This window comes from Didymella exigua (assembly GCF_010094145.1).
Source record: "Didymella exigua CBS 183.55 unplaced genomic scaffold M421scaffold_3, whole genome shotgun sequence".
Taxonomy (NCBI): domain Eukaryota; kingdom Fungi; phylum Ascomycota; class Dothideomycetes; order Pleosporales; family Didymellaceae; genus Didymella; species Didymella exigua.
The window spans coordinates 1,062,397-1,078,170 of record NW_022984777.1 but is presented as its reverse complement, the minus strand read 5'-3'; the positions used below and the strand labels follow the sequence as shown (position 1 = coordinate 1,078,170).

At 56.3% G+C, this 15,774-nt stretch overlaps 7 protein-coding genes across 7 annotated transcripts; 1 reads left to right on the top strand and 6 right to left on the bottom strand.

The window, feature by feature from the left end:
- Positions 1-39: 39 nt before the first annotated feature.
- M421DRAFT_53129 (DDE-domain-containing protein) lies at positions 40-969 on the bottom strand (the record flags this gene model as incomplete). The annotated part of the gene is made up of 1 exon (XM_033595083.1): positions 40-969. One exon carries the CDS (start codon positions 967-969, stop codon positions 40-42), a length of 930 nt encoding a protein of 309 aa, XP_033453211.1.
- A 219-nt stretch (positions 970-1,188) lies between these two features.
- On the bottom strand, positions 1,189-1,380 carry M421DRAFT_18226 (uncharacterized protein; the record flags this gene model as incomplete). The annotated part of the gene is made up of 1 exon (XM_033587902.1): positions 1,189-1,380. A coding segment is annotated over one exon (192 nt), but the record flags the coding sequence as incomplete, so codon positions are not given.
- A 562-nt stretch (positions 1,381-1,942) lies between these two features.
- Positions 1,943-7,282, top strand: M421DRAFT_416559 (uncharacterized protein). Its single transcript, XM_033591117.1, has 2 exons — positions 1,943-6,562; positions 6,632-7,282. Exons 1-2 carry the CDS (start codon positions 2,136-2,138, stop codon positions 6,840-6,842), a joined length of 4,638 nt encoding a protein of 1,545 aa, XP_033453209.1. The 5' UTR covers positions 1,943-2,135; the 3' UTR covers positions 6,843-7,282.
- Positions 6,876-7,461, bottom strand: M421DRAFT_253704 (uncharacterized protein). Its single transcript, XM_033588627.1, has one exon. It carries the CDS (start codon positions 7,270-7,272, stop codon positions 6,910-6,912), a length of 363 nt encoding a protein of 120 aa, XP_033453208.1. The 5' UTR covers positions 7,273-7,461; the 3' UTR covers positions 6,876-6,909.
- A 1,284-nt stretch (positions 7,462-8,745) lies between these two features.
- On the bottom strand, positions 8,746-10,143 carry M421DRAFT_53148 (uncharacterized protein; the record flags this gene model as incomplete). The annotated part of the gene is made up of 2 exons (XM_033595085.1): positions 8,746-9,908; positions 9,957-10,143. The coding sequence occupies 2 exons, from the start codon at positions 10,141-10,143 to the stop codon at positions 8,746-8,748; spliced, it is 1,350 nt and encodes a 449-aa protein (XP_033453207.1).
- A 357-nt stretch (positions 10,144-10,500) lies between these two features.
- Positions 10,501-12,917, bottom strand: M421DRAFT_416556 (ABC1-domain-containing protein). Its single transcript, XM_033591116.1, has 4 exons — positions 12,304-12,917; positions 10,915-12,257; positions 10,737-10,866; positions 10,501-10,687 (listed from the first exon to the last, which is right to left on the bottom strand). Exons 1-4 carry the CDS (start codon positions 12,850-12,852, stop codon positions 10,643-10,645), a joined length of 2,067 nt encoding a protein of 688 aa, XP_033453206.1. The 5' UTR covers positions 12,853-12,917; the 3' UTR covers positions 10,501-10,642.
- A 333-nt stretch (positions 12,918-13,250) lies between these two features.
- On the bottom strand, positions 13,251-15,025 carry M421DRAFT_53876 (FAD/NAD(P)-binding domain-containing protein; the record flags this gene model as incomplete). The annotated part of the gene is made up of 3 exons (XM_033595166.1): positions 13,251-13,376; positions 13,430-14,751; positions 14,800-15,025. The coding sequence occupies 3 exons, from the start codon at positions 15,023-15,025 to the stop codon at positions 13,251-13,253; spliced, it is 1,674 nt and encodes a 557-aa protein (XP_033453205.1).
- Positions 15,026-15,774: the final 749 nt, after the last annotated feature.

Here is a 15,774-nt window from a genome sequence, read left to right as displayed (position 1 = left end):
AATAGCTTCAACGTTGCTATAGCGCTCATTTGGGTTAACTTAAACACGCTTTCTTGAGCGGGTAACCCTAGTACTATCTAGTTGATATTTAAGTCGTTGATTCTCAGATTCAAGCCGAGCTGCGCGAGTGTTGGCTCTAGCAATAGCCTTGCCTGCCTTGCCAAGCATTAGGCGGGTGCTTCGTGAAAGAGATTCTGATAGAAGGAGTTGCTGCTGAGCCTTGTATAAGGCCTGTGAGCTCTGAGGCGTGGCAAAGACTGTATCTGATGCCTGAGGAGGTGGTGGAGGTGTAATAGGCCGGCCTGATACCTGAGATGAGTGTATTACGAGGCATGGGTTGTATGGGCATAGGCCAGCAGCCTTCCATCCGGCTCGTATGACTCTCTTAGATAGTCCTTCCTCTCTTGCTTTGTTATATGAGGTGACAAACCTCTCCTTCTTGATAGGTGCTGCGTCATCAAGTGCTGAGAGTGCTCGGATCTGACTACGGTAGTGGGTTTTGACGACAGAGAATGGAGCCAGATCCAGCGGCTGGAGGATGTGTGAGGCGTGAGGTGGGAGGTATAGAAGATAGATCTGATGCTGCCGGCAAGTCCACATAAAGTCAATAGGAGTGTGGGAGCCGTGGCCGTCCAATAGCAGTAGCCGCCACCCACCCTGTGAAGGTGTAGTATTTGGTATAAATATACGTTGTAGCCACTCAGATCCAATTGAATTTGACGTCCATCCATTCTCTGAGGTTGTGTAGAGCCAATTTGGCACCCCTTGTGCTGGAAACCACGTGGTTTGTAGATGCTTGCCTTTGAAGATGACTAGGCATTGGAGCTTGGTGCCGGTGGCGGAGATAGTCTCCAGGATCGATACCCACTCACGATCCTCTGGTGATTTGATATAAGCCTTCTTCTTTGATGAATTGGCAACCACTCTGGTGTTGGTACATACCCCAAGACCAACCCCAGTCTCATCCATGTTCTATATGTCTTCATACTGTATACCCAGCTCAATCTGAGTACGCTCAAATAGCTCTAGAAACGCGCGAATTGTCTCATTATTAGCTGCTGTAGTCCTTGCGCTCTTAATCGTTCGTCCAACTATAGAGGCGACGCGTGGGTTACGTGTGATGAAATGGGGTACCCATAGATGCCCAAGTGGCTCGTGGTCGCTGTTCATATGGAGGATTCGGGTGGCCATCTCTCTCACACGGGGATGAGATGGTGGCTGTGCACGTGAGTCCTCTTCCAGTGTCCACTCTACTAGGAAGTTCTCCTGCTCCGGCGTCAATCGTTGTTGATTTGAGTGAGCTATCGCGTGTGGTTGTTGACCGCGTAGCCGGCCTCGCAGCGTCGATTCAGGGATCCCACACGCAGCAGCCGCCTTCCGCTGGCTCCTAAAAACACCAGAAACAAGACCATCAATAGCAGATTGGATAGCAACTTCCTTAGGATCCATTTTGGGTATGTGGCGTTGACAATAGATAGCTTCAAAAACAGAGGTACGCGTTGTGGTGGGGTGCGCGGGAACTATATGTGCGCGGAAAGTATATGGACTAGCTTAGGTACTCCTAGGTCCAAGACTGCCTGCGTCCAGCACTGTGCCGACACGCAGCACCGTCTACACGCAGCATTGTGTCTACACACAGCACTGTCTACACAGCACTGTCTACACAGCACTGTGCCTACACCCAACATTGTGCCTACATCGACATTGTGCCTACACCCAACATTGTGCCTACATCCACATTGTGCCTACACCCAACATTGTGCCTACATCCACATTGTGCCTACATCCGCATTGTGTCTACATCCACACTGTGTCTACATCCGCACTGTGCCTACATCCACACTGGGCCTACACCCACACTGTGCCTACCCTACCACGCTTCCAGCTGCTGCAGAATGCTCCCGGACGCGTCCTCTCCTGCTGCCCACTGCTGCCCACTGCTGCCCGCTGCTGCCCACTGCTGTCCAATCCCTCTCGTGATGCGCGCCTCGCCCAATGACACGACAGCCGCGGCGGGCCATGTGCCGCCTCGACGTCAGGGGCGCTCGCCGCGAAAAGCAATGTTGCCGTGTCGGCAGTAGACGGACGCATAAAGGCATAGAGGCTCCCCTCGGCGACGCCGCGAGGTGCGCAGCATGGCCGGCTCGCAACACGTCCCGCTGTCGCGCACCGCGTCCGCCGAGAGCACGCCCTCGCAGCCCAGCACCGCGTCATGGCAGCCCCCGAGCGGCCACAAGGCGCGCGCGCCCGAGCCCCAGGCCGGCACCGAGAGCGTCGAGGTCAAGCTGAGCCCGCTGGGAACGGCCGCCCTCGCTCCCACGCGCCCCGCAGGCCTCACTGCGCGGCGGCCGTCCAGGGCGTCCGACAGCCTCAAGGACTTCTTCGCGCGGGGCAGCAGCAGCATGCACGGCGGCGGCGGGTCTGCCATTATCGACCAAGACGTCGACGCGACCCCTCTAGCGGCGTCCCGGTACCCGTGTTCCCTGTCGGAAGCCAAGTCGCCGTCTGACGTCGACGCGGCCGAACACCGCCTGTCCTGGTCTTCGCTGTACACCATCGGCTCGGCCATCTACGCCAACACGCGCGGCCACTCCTGGAGCGGACGCAGCTCGATAGTCGGCAGCGAGCCAGACGGCGCATCGACCCTCGCAGCAAAAATGTCCGAGTCGCCCGCCCCACACGGCACCGGCACCGGCACCACCGCGACGACGTCGCTGAACGTGACGACCCAGAGCCAGCACGGCTCGCTGGGCCCGAAAGCGTCGCCCACCGAGCTGCTCTTCCCGCCGGACCAGCAGCCCGTCACGTCGCCCACCGCCGTCTCGCCCACCACCGTCTCGCCCACCACCACCGCCACCACCGTCTCGTCCACCACCGCCGTCTCGTCCGCCACCGCCGTCTCGTCCACCGCCGGCTCGTCCACCACCGGCGCCGCCGCGGCGCCCCAGCCTCTGAGCCTCCACGCCGCGCCGCGGCGCTCGCGCTCGCGCACCACCCACCGCCGCGTCAGCGCGAGCACCGCCGCCAGCAGCAGCCCCGCCAGTCTCGGCATGCGCGAGCCCAAGAAGCCGATGAAGGGCATCATCGGCGTGTGCGCGCTCGAGAGCAAGGCCCGCAGCAAGCCCGCCCGCAACATCTTCGGCAAGCTGGTCGACGACTTTGATGTCAAAATCTTCGGCGACAAGATCATCCTCGACGAGGATGTCGAGAACTGGCCCGTCTGCGACTTCCTCATCTCCTTCTTCTCCGACGGCTTCCCGCTCGACAAGGCGATTGCGTACGTGCGTCTGCGCAAGCCCTTCTGCGTCAACGACCTGCCCATGCAGCAGGTCCTGTGGGACCGCCGGCTGTGTCTCTCGATCCTCGACCGGCTGACGGTGCCGACGCCGAAGCGCATCGAGGTGAACCGCGACGGCGGGCCCAAGCTGCCCTCGCCCGAGTTCGCCAAGCAGCTGCACGACCGAACGGGCCTCAGCCTCCCGGGCGCCAGCGACGGCACGGGCGGGGGCATCCCGCCGCCGAAGAAGATGGAGATGATGGACGACGGCAACACCATTTTTGTCGACGGCCAGACGCTGACGAAGCCCTTTGTCGAGAAGCCCGTGAGCGGCGAAGACCACAACATCCACATCTACTTCCACGCAAAGGACGGCGGCGGCGGCCGCAGGCTGTTCCGGAAAATCAACAACAAGAGCTCCGAGAGGGACGACTCGCTCTCCGTGCCCAGATGCATCACCGAGCCCGACACCAGCTACATCTACGAGCAGTTCTTGCAGGTCGAGAACGCCGAGGACGTCAAGGCGTACACGGTCGGGCCCACCTTTTGCCACGCCGAGACGCGCAAGTCGCCCGTCGTGGATGGCCTTGTTAAGCGCAACCCGAGCGGCAAGGAAGTCCGCTACGTGACCAAGCTCAGCGACGCAGAGGCGCAGATGGCCGCGAGCATCTCGGAGGGCTTTGGCCAGCGAGTGTGCGGGTTTGACCTCTTGCGCGCCGGCGACAAGAGCTACGTCATCGACGTCAACGGCTGGAGCTTCGTCAAGGACAACGGCGACTACTACGACAAGGCCGCAAACATCCTCAGGGACATGTTCCTGAGCGACATTTCGCGCAAGCAACGCAAGGACGCCGCCGCCCAGGGTGCCGCCGGCGACGCACAGGGCGGCTCGGACAGGGGCGAATCGAGAAAGAGCGTGTCAAGCCACCGCCAGGCGCTAAAGGGGTTGTTCAAGAGTCCTAGTATGTCAAGAATGGGCGACCACCACCACCACCACCGCCACTCCCTGCATCTCCCCCACATACGCCAGGCCAGCACGATGCCCCCCTCTCCTGAGACCTCGCTAAGCAACACCCCCATCGCAGCTAGTCCCAGTCTCGAGAAGCCCGATCCCGCCGCGGCGCTCAGTCCGCCGGCCCCTGGTGCCATCCCGCCTGCGCCCGCCTCGGAGCCAGACCTCTTGCCGCCGCCTGCCGTTGGCGACGAGGAGCACGCCCGTGGGACGGAGAGATCGCACTCGGCCGCCGATCAGGTCCCCGTGCCCCCGCCAGCCTCCAAGGCGCAGTGGAAGCTAAAGGGTGTCGTGTCTGTCATCCGCCATGCCGACCGCACGCCAAAGCAAAAGTTCAAGTACACGTTCCACGCGCAGCCGTTTGTCGATCTGCTCAAGGGGCACCAAGCCGAGGTTTTGCTGATTGGCGAGCCCGCGCTGCAAAGCGTCAGCGACGCCGTCAAGGTTGCCCTGGACGGCAAGTTGGAAGACGCCAAGAAGCTGCGCGAGCTGCAGCTGTATCTGCAGAAGAAGGGTCCGTGGCCTGGCACAAAGGTGCAGATCAAGCCCATGTTCCGCAAGAGGCGAAAGGACGAGCTGCTGCCAGGCGAGACGCTCCCCGAAGAGTCGCCCGAGAGGCAGAGACAAGGCTCGACGTCGAGCGTCGTCCGCGACGCAGGCAACGAGAGCAGCAACGAAAACGACGCGGAGCGTTTGAAGAACAGGAGCGACTCCATGTCCGGCGTCACGCTGTCCCGCATCACCGCGCAGGACAACAACATGGTCCTCGACAAGCTGCAGCTGATCATCAAGTGGGGCGGCGAGCCTACCCACTCGGCTCGCCACCAGACGCAGGACATGGGCGCTAATCTGCGCAACGATCTGCTGCTCATGAACCGCGACGTCCTCGACGAGGTGCACATTTTCAGCAGCTCAGAGCGCAGGGTGACCACGAGCGCCCAGATCTTTGGGGCATCCTTTTTGGAGAAGGACCAGTACCCGGCTGAGCAGATCCACGTTCGCAAGGACCTGTTGGACGACTCCAACGCCGCCAAGGACGTCATGGACAAGGTCAAGAAGAGGCTCAAGACGCTCCTCCGCGCCGGCGACAAGGCGCCGCCGCAATTCGCATGGCCCAAGGATGTTGCGGAGCCGTACATTGTTGTTCGCCAGGTCGTGGCTCTCATCAAGTTCCACCAGCGCGTCATGAACCACAACTTCAAGAAGATCGAGTCCGAGGCCATGGCCTCCCTCAACGCCGTCAGCTCGCCGCCCGGCCCCGATGGCCAGCCAGGGCAGTCCAAGTACACCAACGTCAACCACATCCAGTCCCGCTGGTGCTGCAACGAGGGTCCCGAGCTGTTCAAGGAGCGCTGGGAGAAGCTCTTCAAGGAATTCAAGGATGCCGATAAGGTCGATCCTAGTAAGATCTCTGAGCTCTACGACACTATGAAGTTTGACGCTCTCCACAACCGCCCCTTTTTGGAATGGGTCTTTACGCCCGACGACACCTTCATCGACGAGGATGCCGTTGCGGACGGCCCCAAGCAGAAGACGTCCGAGGAACCACCGACGCTGGAAGCGAAGCCCGAAGCAAAGGAAGCCGAGAAGCCGCACGAGCGAGGGAGCATTGCCCGCCGCATGGGCTTCCGACGCCCATCAGAGGTGGTCGCGGTGAGGCCTGCTGCGCCACCTTCTTACGTCAATGAGTCGTACTTTAAGCTCTACACGGGCATGGGCAACGCTGCCTCCAAGGCCGCAATGGACACGCGGCTGGTCAAGCTGCGCGACATGTACCACCTCTGCAAGGTGCTCTTTGACTACATCGGCCCGCAAGAGTACGGCATCGAGTCGGAGGAGAAGCTGGAGATTGGTCTGCTCACCTCGTTGCCTCTGCTCAAGGAGATTGTCGGCGACCTCGAGGAGCTGCAGGCAAGCGAGGCGCCAAAGGCCTTCTTCTACTTCACAAAGGAAAGCCACATCTACACGCTTCTCAACTGCATCCTCGAAGGCGGCATCAAGACCAAGATTGAGCGCAACGCCATCCCTGAGCTGGACTACCTGTCGCAGATCAATTTCGAGCTGTACGAGTCTGAAAACGCAAGCACAGACGACGCACCGCACACGTTCAACTACAGCATCCGCATCACGCTTTCGCCTGGCTGTCACGCCTTTGCGCCGCTGGATGTGCAACTCGACTCCCGCCATATGATTGGCTTCTCGCCCCGCCGCAGTCTCACCGCACATCAAGACTGGAAGGAAGTCCTCGAGACGCTGCGGGCCAAGTTCCACACGCAAGTCCCCCTCCCCCTGCTCACTCTCCAGCAGCACAGACAGAGAAACGGCATACTAACGCTGCGCAGTGTCAAGCTGCCCAAGTCCTTCGTCGCCATTGATCTCAGCGAGAAGGAAGCATTCGAGCGCCGCGGCAACGGCACCAACGGCAACGGCCTGAAGAAGGAGAGCGTCGAGCCCGAGGCTGGCGAGAGGGGCAGGAGCGAGGGGAGGCGCGCGAGCGCGCATGCGCATGTGCTGCCTGTGGCGGAGCTGCCGCCGCCGGCGCTGGATTCGTGAAGAAGTCCCGAGGAAGGCGTGCATGGAGTGGCGTCTGGGACGGCGTAAGAAGGAAGAGGTGCATTCATTAGAGGTGAGCAGGCGCATTCTCTAGAGGTTGAGCAGGCGCATTCTCTAGAGGTTGAGCAGGTGCATTCTCTAGAAGTTGAGCAGGTGCATTCTTTGGAGGTTGGGCAGGTGCATTCTTTAGAGGTTGGGCAGGTGCATTCTTCAGAGGTTGGGCAGGTGCATTCTTTGGAGGTTGGGCAGGTGCATTCTTTAGAGGTGGCGTTACGAAGGTAAAGGTGCATTCTTCAAGGGTTGAGCAGGGGTTGCATTCATCAGTGGTTCGACGACAACCCTGGACTAGACTCAAAGCAGTAATGCACAGATCGTTATGCTCGAGACGAATTCTGGCCACCAAACATGCACTTCTGCTGGTCAAATCCATTCAATTTGCCACTTCATGGTCACACACTTTGATGGAGCTTTCAATACTCGTAGCTACCTCGTATCCGACGAAAGAGGCCTACACGTGCTTTGAATACATGGCATTCAGGAGCTCACTACATGCCTCTACGCTTGAACTCGAGATAGGGCCCCTCCGTCGTCCGTCGCATATCCAAGGATTCGTAGTGTAGAGTCCTACTCTCACGGCGTCGTAGGCTCTTCCTTTGATGAAATTGTTCTTGCGGCCGTAGATTTCTCCAAGCCCATCAGCCACGGCCCAGGGTAACGCACGTCGTGTCGTTGAACATACCCTCCATGGACTCCCGGCTGTTGAACAGAATCCCATCCGGTCCATATCGCACCGCAGGGCCTGAGCACGGTTAGATCCTGCACACTCCCGCATACTTCTCGGCGCTTTCTGGTACTGTCTTCGGTTGCCTCAAGCCCAGCAGTCTTCTCTGCTGTATCACGGCCTTGTCTCCACCCATGGTGCGTGCCACGGAATTGTTTGGACCGGACTGTGCATCATTGCCCATGATGCCGGCCATGGCGGTTTCTCGACGTCGCATGCCTTGAACGACCCCGTTGGCTTTGTCCTGCACTCGTTCTTGCTCGCACCGTACTTTAGTAAAGTCCTGTCATCGCCGCCATCACATCTACGCAGACCTTATCGAGAAGGATCTGAGCTACGTACCTCCTAGCGCAATGAGTACGCACGCCGAATCGGTGTGGGCCTTGGACAAGATGGAGGAGGTTGGGTAGGACGCGCCCGTGGTTTTGTTCTTCAGGATCGTTTCTTCAACAGCTGATCGGATGGAATTGGAAATCGTCGGCACGCATTTCTTCCACCACATCTCCAGCGATCACTTGTAAGTATACTACGCCTTCAGATTACTATTTTAGCCACCGGCTCCAACAGAACCAACTATTTGTTCTCGAGCATACCGCATTGCTACAGTCGCACTGCGAGCGAGGTGATTATTCTGCTTCTAGGCTCTCACTGCCATGGCCGAGCGCCATTCGCTTACAATGACCTGAGAACATCCTTCCGAGACTGCCAGTGGGTTGAAGAGAGTGCCGCCAGAGACGAGAATTTTGGTATCGGCAATGGTAACGAGCGAGAGAAGCGGGCTTTGTGGTACAGGAAAGGGATCAGTCCTGCTCCTGAGTATCATCAGCGCAAAGCCCGTCATGGCGCCAACTAGGCAGGAGTCTAGTGGAACGACGTGCAATGGTAACTGATCTTGAGACTGACACTTGGGCGTCCGCGAATCTAGTCACTGGTTCATGCACTCCCACGTGGAGAGTGGCTCTTAGGTCGTTGAAAAGCCTGGTCTGACAGACGAAACCAGAAAATAATCTCCAGAATTTAAAACAAGATTGCAGAGCAATCGTAGACTCCAGCTGAATGCCTACCAATTTTTGAGCTTCAAGGCCTGTGTCTGGACTTCCAACTGACGTAAGGGCTGGGCGACTACCTGTCGACCGTAACCATCCAGCCATCGGTCAGTACATTCCCCCGAGAGTCCACCCCACCCCAGACGACACAAGTGGCTCCATCAACTTCTGTGCCTTTGGCAAGGCCGAACTGGCCCCTTTCACCAAGCCCACGCCTGGGCTCACCGGGAATTTCCTTCTCTTCCTCGCCCTTGGTATCAACGTACTCGTAAAGTACCTCTGCCCAAGTTGCTTGGTGAGTGTTGCGCTTTATGCTTGCGCGTATAGCATCCTTAGTTGCTGCTGCGGTAGCGTGCTCTGAGGGCAGCTGGAAGGTCCAGATGTCATCCAAATACTTGGAGTCCTCATCTTCGCCACCGACAGCAAGTAGATAGTGCCGGCCTTGGCCAGTAGTGAGCTCGACAAGGCCAGCACTTGATCGAGCCTGCGGTGCTGACAATTCCTTCGACTCGACGTGAGATACCTCTTGCCAGGCCCAACCACTGGTCAGCGGTGTAGTACCACCTTCGGCATGCGTAAACACAGGCGCAACGTCGAGGTATTCCAATGCTCCAGATGCGAACGTCTCGACTCCCTTGCCTCCAAAGCGATACAGCCTGCTGCCCGCAAGTGCGAGGCTCGCGCCCTCACGCGGCTGCCCCGGCGGCGAAGGTATGTTCGACCATGTGCGCGACCTCAAGTCGAAGGCCAGAGCATCGGTAGCAAGCGCTCGACTGGAGGCATCGTGGCCGCCTACAATAAATATGGTGCCCCAAGTATCATCGACTGGCGGTTCGGGGACCACTTTGACGGGATCGGCCGGCTGCTGTGGAGATTTCTCTTGATATGTTACAGTCTTTGCAGCTGGAAGATCTGAACTGGCTGAAGTGTGTCCCACGCGATGGCTTGGAGCCGTCGTGCCAGGAGCTGGGTCCAGGTACGACCATGCATTCGACACCGTGTGATATGCCCATATCCTGCCGTTCTCATTGGTGATCCCGTGTCCTTCACCGCCACATATGTAAATGGTGTCACCTATTACAACAGCTGTGTGGCCCTTTCGTGATCTTGGAACATCGTCCAGGCCGTTAGCAGCTTGTGCGGGCTTCGAGGTATAGTCTGCATCGAGGACACCGCTTGATGGAAGGATTACGATGTGCATGTCATTGTCGGCGAGTTTCCCTGGTGCTGTCTCACCACCTAGTATACTAGTCAGTATCTCATTTCGTCTCAGCTATATTGGCTTACCAAAGATGTAGGCTCGTCCTTTCACGATTGAGACGGTGTGCTGCGACCGTGGCAAGGGAACAGAGGTGATTCGTGTGAGGTTTGCTTTGATCGGTTGAGTTGGGTGCGTAATGCCCTTCACGAGAGCGGCGGCACCAGACAATACATCCTGTGCCGCGTACAGGATTCCAGCAGCAGCGGGTTCCATCATACACACGTGGAAGCGGATGCCGGCGGTTCTGTGTTTTCGGGACTCAAGGGTATTCGGACGTGGGTGAAAACGGAGCCCAAGGATTGGATCGTTCAAATTGGTATGCTGTCGTTGTGAGAGGTAGCAGTAAAGAAGCTCGAACTTGCGGTTGTAACTTGTGACGTCAGCCCCGCGACCCCACCAGTGCCACATCGATCTGACATCGTTGTAGCTAGTCCTCAGAAGACTTCTATCCCAGTCTTGAACACCCGCTGAGAAGTAGTGGGAACCTCCCATGCTTCTGCGCTTTCAACACTTGCAGCCGACGTTGAACTATCAGAGAAATTCCTCGGAGAAGATACAGCAAGGCCAGGAATCAATCGTGTATGCATACAGGAGCTGGCATTTCACGAACGTATTTGTGGTATCATTGTAAATATGGTTTACTCTAAATGTGACTCAAGCCCGCTTCCCTTGCAAACGCGCAGCATTGTAGTCTATCATGCAAAGGGTGATTCTAAATGTTTGGTGACAACTGATCATACTTCACACAACGTTCGACCTGCAGATTGTCAGTTGGAGGTAGCGAAAACGTCGATAAAGGAACTCACAGTATCGATTGAAGCCTGCAAGAAGCTGCGTGCTTCCAGACCAACCCAGACTTTGAGCATTGAGAAGTCTCCACCGCGGATCATGGACCCACCGCCTTGAGCGCCGAGTTGTCGTAGGATGGGAAGGGCACTGTAGGGTATTAGTGTATGCGACTGTTGCTCAAGGAGTGCTACTTACCCAGCGAAGAGGTCCAGCTCCGGATTCAGATTTCGCCCAATGCCCTCGAGAAGCAGAATGCTAAGAACAACGTTGATGAAATCGCCCTCCAGTCGCACGTGATGCGTTCGCACCATCGACAGTACCTCGTTCAGAATGTCTCCGATCTTGATGTTGCCGAGGGCGAAGGTGCGACTCTTGACACCTAGGACCAAATGCTGCATTCGCAGAGCGAACACCTCACCATCCAAAACAGCCTCGGGTTGTCTACATCGCTCGACCATGAGATGACCCGCCTTATAGCCGTCAAATTCTGCGACTGCTTTGAAGAGATCCAGGAAGTTGGTGCGGTTCTTGGCGTTGAGCTCCGTCACCAGTCCCGCATCAATGAAAATCAGTTGGGGTCGATAGCCTTCGTTGTCGATTTCCTGTAGTCGGGTCTTCCATTGTTCAGGATTCTTGCGATGCGGTCTCAAGCGTTCCAGCACTTCTTCTGTCACATCGGCCGATTCAGTTGGACCAGTAGTTCGGTTCTCTTTGCGCGTGAAGATCGGTACGTCTAGCTTCTCAGGCTTGTAGAAGCGAACCATGATGTTGCCAGGATGCAGATCGGCGTGGATGAAGTTGTCAATAAGCACCATGTTGAGGAATGCATCAAGGCCCTCATCAGCAATGTCCTTCTGGAATACCCCCCCACCGTTCTGCAGGAAATCTTCCATTGGTATGCCCTGCGCAAATTCCTCGATCAGAACATTGCGAGTTGAGTACTCTGTGTAAGGGTAGGGAAACCATGCTGTTGTGCGATCCTTGAAAGTCTGGCGGAAGATGGTAAGATTCGCAGCCTCGATGCGCAGATCGAGCTGAAGTCTCATCATCTCGCCAAACTGCTCCACCTCATCCGGGAACGAGAACCATTCCATTGTCGGGATCGCATTGATTACAGCCGCAAATGCAGCCATTATGCGCAGATCTCTTCGAACGATCTTTTCAATCTTGGGATGCAGAACTTTTACAGCGACATGACTTGAAGGGACCCGCTGTGGCGTGCTCTTCAACGTTGCGTCAACATTCTTTTTGATCTTGCGTGCCAGATTTGGCTCTTCGCGGTCGATTGAGTTGTTCTGTAGCGTAGCCAGATCGGGCTGGAGCTTGGCTTTGTAGACTTGCGCAATGGCTCCTACGCCCAGAGGCTTTTCATCAAACTGTTCGAATATGTCATCGAACTTGCGGCCATCGAAAGCGGCTTCTATCGTGCGTTTCGAGGTCTCAAGAGAATGCGCCGGTGCGTTGGAGTGAAGGGTAGACATGATAGAGCACATCTCCGTGGGAAAGATGTCTGTTCTTGAGGCGGCCCATTGCCCTAGCTGGTACACATTAGTCGCTGTCTAAGCCTCATATTCATGTGCATACCTTGATGAAAGCAGCTCCAGCTCGTTCCATGGAACCAACGAGGAAGCCATACCACCATATAGTACCACTTCTCTCGTTATCTCTATCGGTGTTCCTTGCGCCGATCCATATCGCAGGTATTGTTACAATGACAGGGACAAAGATGATGACTAGATGCAAGAACCGCAAGCCGGTGGCTATGGGCTCAATTATGTAGTCTTCAACGAAGAAGTAGATACTACGCCTGTACTTCTTCGAGTTCTCTATTGACCTTGGTACTTGTTCTGCGAGCTCCTTCCTAGAGACCTCGAGCATGGCCTCTTCGTGAGTCTTTTCTCCGTTGCCAGACTTGTCGTGACCGATCTCAACGAACGCGAGCGGACTGAGAGCAGCACCCCCCGCTGCTGCAGCACCAGACCATAGAACTGTTTTGCCGCCGAATCGAGGTGTTGCGAATTGTCGGCGTGCGGCGGACGCGAACGGCCGTGTAGACGCGCGGGTGACGAAGGGCGCAGACTGATGCAGACCTTGCCGAAGACATTGTCGACCTAGCAGGAAGACTGTCCTCATGGTACGAGATACTGGACGCGAGCGGCGCGGGAAAGGTCCATGAAGGTGAACGAGTTGTCAATTCGCCGTCCATGACGTTGATGCGCGTGGCGAGCTTGTGACACTCATGCGCACGGACAAAATATGCGCCGAGGAGCTCTGCGGACGACCGGCTACCCACGAACTACATCGACATTCAACACTGCGCAGCGCCTGTTTCGCCACAATCGCCACAGCAGTGTCGCTACGACTGTTGTATACCCGGATTGTTGCTGGCGCTCGACCGAGGGAAAGAACACCGAGTCAACTGACGCCACTGCAAGAAGAAATAGTTGGATTGAACCATTCATGGTATTGGGACCGTGTTATATACAACATTGAACGCTCAGATACAGGCATGAATAAGAAACACCACCGCTTCATGCGGTTACGAACCCCTCGAGACCCTTGTCAAGCGACGCCTGCGTCAGCTCCTTGTACAGCGGGAAGCCTCCAGCAAAGTTGAGCTGTTCACGAATCTTCCCGGGAACGTTGTCACCCATGTACTGCATGATGTAAGCTTACAATGGTGAGGAGTCACAAGATTGAGGTTACTTACCCAGCTCTTTGTCTGTGGGAACAGCGTCTTGTCTGACAACTCGGTGACCTTCTCGCGCCAGTCCTCCTCGGCCTGTCGAGTGGCATCGCAGTAGTCGATCTTCTCGTCTCGGAGCTTCTTCATGCAGTTGACAATCCAGTCGCCCTGAACTTCAACACATGTTGGACCATTCGAGAAAGCAGTGGGGCCCTGTGCGCCGTACAAGAAGAACATGTTGGGGAAACCAGAGAGAGCCATGCCCATGTATGTGTATGTTCCACTCTTCCAGGTATCTGCAAGCTCGACACCATCGACGTTTCGCAGACCCATGTTCTTCATGCCGCCAGTCACCGAGTCGAATCCGGTCGCAAGGGCAATGACGTCAAACTTGTGCAGCTTGCCATCAGACGTTACAATTCCCTCCTTTGTGAACTTCTCGATCGGAGTCTTCTTGCAATCGATGACTTGATTCTCAGGTCTGTTGAGCATCTCGTAGTAGTTCTGCTCGAGCGACGGTCGCTTGGTACCAAAGGCGTGAAGTGGTTCTAATGGAGCGAGAATCTCTCGCTTTACGGGATCTGAGATCCTGGCACGGGTCTTCTTCGCCCAGAAATTGTACGCTTCACGATTGGCTTTGTTTTCGAACAGGAGATCCTTGTAGTTCGCGAGCCAGAACTCGAAGCCACCGTTCTGCCAAAGCTTCTCATAGAATGCCTCGCGTTCCTCGGGGCTGTCATCGAAGGTGTTTTTCTCGATGTAGTCGTACTGGAAACCTGCGAATGTGTTGAGCCTATTCTTGAAGATTTGCTCGTACTCGGTCTCTTTCCGCCTGTCCTGCTCTTCGCGAGAAAGCTCCTGCTGCGCCATTGGCAGGCAGAGATTAGGAGTTCGGACGAAGTTGGCCACGGAAGCAGCCGTCTTGGATGTCTCTTGAGCAATCTGAATGCCGGTCGAACCGGTACCGATAACAGCAACGCGTTTGCCCTTGACATCGACACCAGCATCAGGCCAAAACGAAGAGTGGTGGATCTCGCCCTCGAAGTCGTCCATACCGGGCCAGTCGGGGAAGTGACGCTTCGCAGCGAAGCCCAGTGCTAGTAACATGTACTTGGCCTTCGCGGTACGGCCATCCTCGGTCTTAATGTTCCACTTGCCAGATGGCTTATCAAAATCAGCACCCACAACGCGAGTGTTGAAGGCACAGTCCTTCTTGATGTCCAACTTCTTCTCGACGTGGGCGAAGTACTGTCGAAGTTCGTCAGTGCCGGGGTACCGGCATGACCAGTACCAGTCCTTCCAGATCTCCGGCATCGAGTATTCGTAGATGGGAACTTGTGAGTCGACTACAGAGAGTCAGGAACATGCTATTGAATCGGTGAATATTCACATACCTCTTGCGCCGGGATAACAATTCCAATGCCATATACCACCCAGTTCTGTGCCAGCCTCGAAGATCTTGCACTTGTAGCCTAACTGTCGCAGCTTGTGCATTAGGTAGACACCACCAAAGCCTGCACCGACGATGAGAACATCGGTCTCTAGTTCTTTGGCATAGTTCTCGTTGTTTGGCGACGCTTTCTCATTGGTCGCGCCAATGTCCGTCCTGAAGTGAACCATAATGTGTGTAGACTTTGGGAACTGGTAAGGATGAATTCGACTCAGTAGACCTGATAGCCGTCTGGGCTGAACAGGCAGGGGCCCTGCGTCAAGTTATATACATGTCAACACGCCAGCTACCCCTCCTACTAGCTCGGTGAACAGGAGCAACGCGAGATCTACACCCATGCGCTCTCTCAGAACGACGCTAGATTGTGTCCGTCAATAGGACAATCGTTGACCAAGGACGCATTGGTCGTCGCTTGATAGTAGACTATTCCGAAACGCGTGTTGACACCTCCCAAGTTGCCTTCCGGCCGGTGGACCGACAATGTTCAATGGCTGCCGTCACAACAAATGCTGCAGGAAGACGAAGCAAGTGTGGACATGGTCCGGAACACGCCACCTGGACACTGCACACTGCACACTTCAGACACGCGACGTGAACAGCTATCCGACTAGCCCGCCTCCGCGGATGCGGGGTACTCCAGAGCCACCCCGCAAATGCGGACCTCACACCAACCAAACTCAACATCTACCATCGACTTACCGCATTTGGTAGCCCGGGACGCCAACCATGACGATAGGGTCGTTAACACTTGACGGCGCAAGCATCGCCTTCTCGAATCCTATTCGATAGTAGCCGACTCGGCTACTTTGCGACATCAGCCAGACATATGTCAGCCCCTTTGGCCATGATTAGACATGGTGAACGTCTAGCCCCTGTGAAAGTCTCTCGGCCCGGTTCTCTAGGATGTGGAGCCTCACTC

Excerpts from the sequence above, each read along its gene's own strand:
- M421DRAFT_416559 (XM_033591117.1), top strand. The coding sequence starts at position 2,136 with ATGGCCGGCTCGCAACACGTCCCGCTGTCGCGCACCGCGTCCGCCGAG. Across the intron at positions 6,563-6,631 it reads CTGCGGGCCAAGTTCCACAC|TGTCAAGCTGCCCAAGTCCT; the intron begins GCAAGTCCCCCT and ends AACGCTGCGCAG.
- M421DRAFT_253704 (XM_033588627.1), bottom strand. The coding sequence starts at position 7,272 with ATGGATTTGACCAGCAGAAGTGCATGTTTGGTGGCCAGAATTCGTCTC.
- M421DRAFT_416556 (XM_033591116.1), bottom strand. The coding sequence starts at position 12,852 with ATGAGGACAGTCTTCCTGCTAGGTCGACAATGTCTTCGGCAAGGTCTG. Across the intron at positions 12,258-12,303 it reads CTGGAGCTGCTTTCATCAAG|CTAGGGCAATGGGCCGCCTC; the intron begins GTATGCACATGA and ends AATGTGTACCAG. Across the intron at positions 10,688-10,736 it reads TGCAGGCTTCAATCGATACT|GTCGAACGTTGTGTGAAGTA; the intron begins GTGAGTTCCTTT and ends GACAATCTGCAG.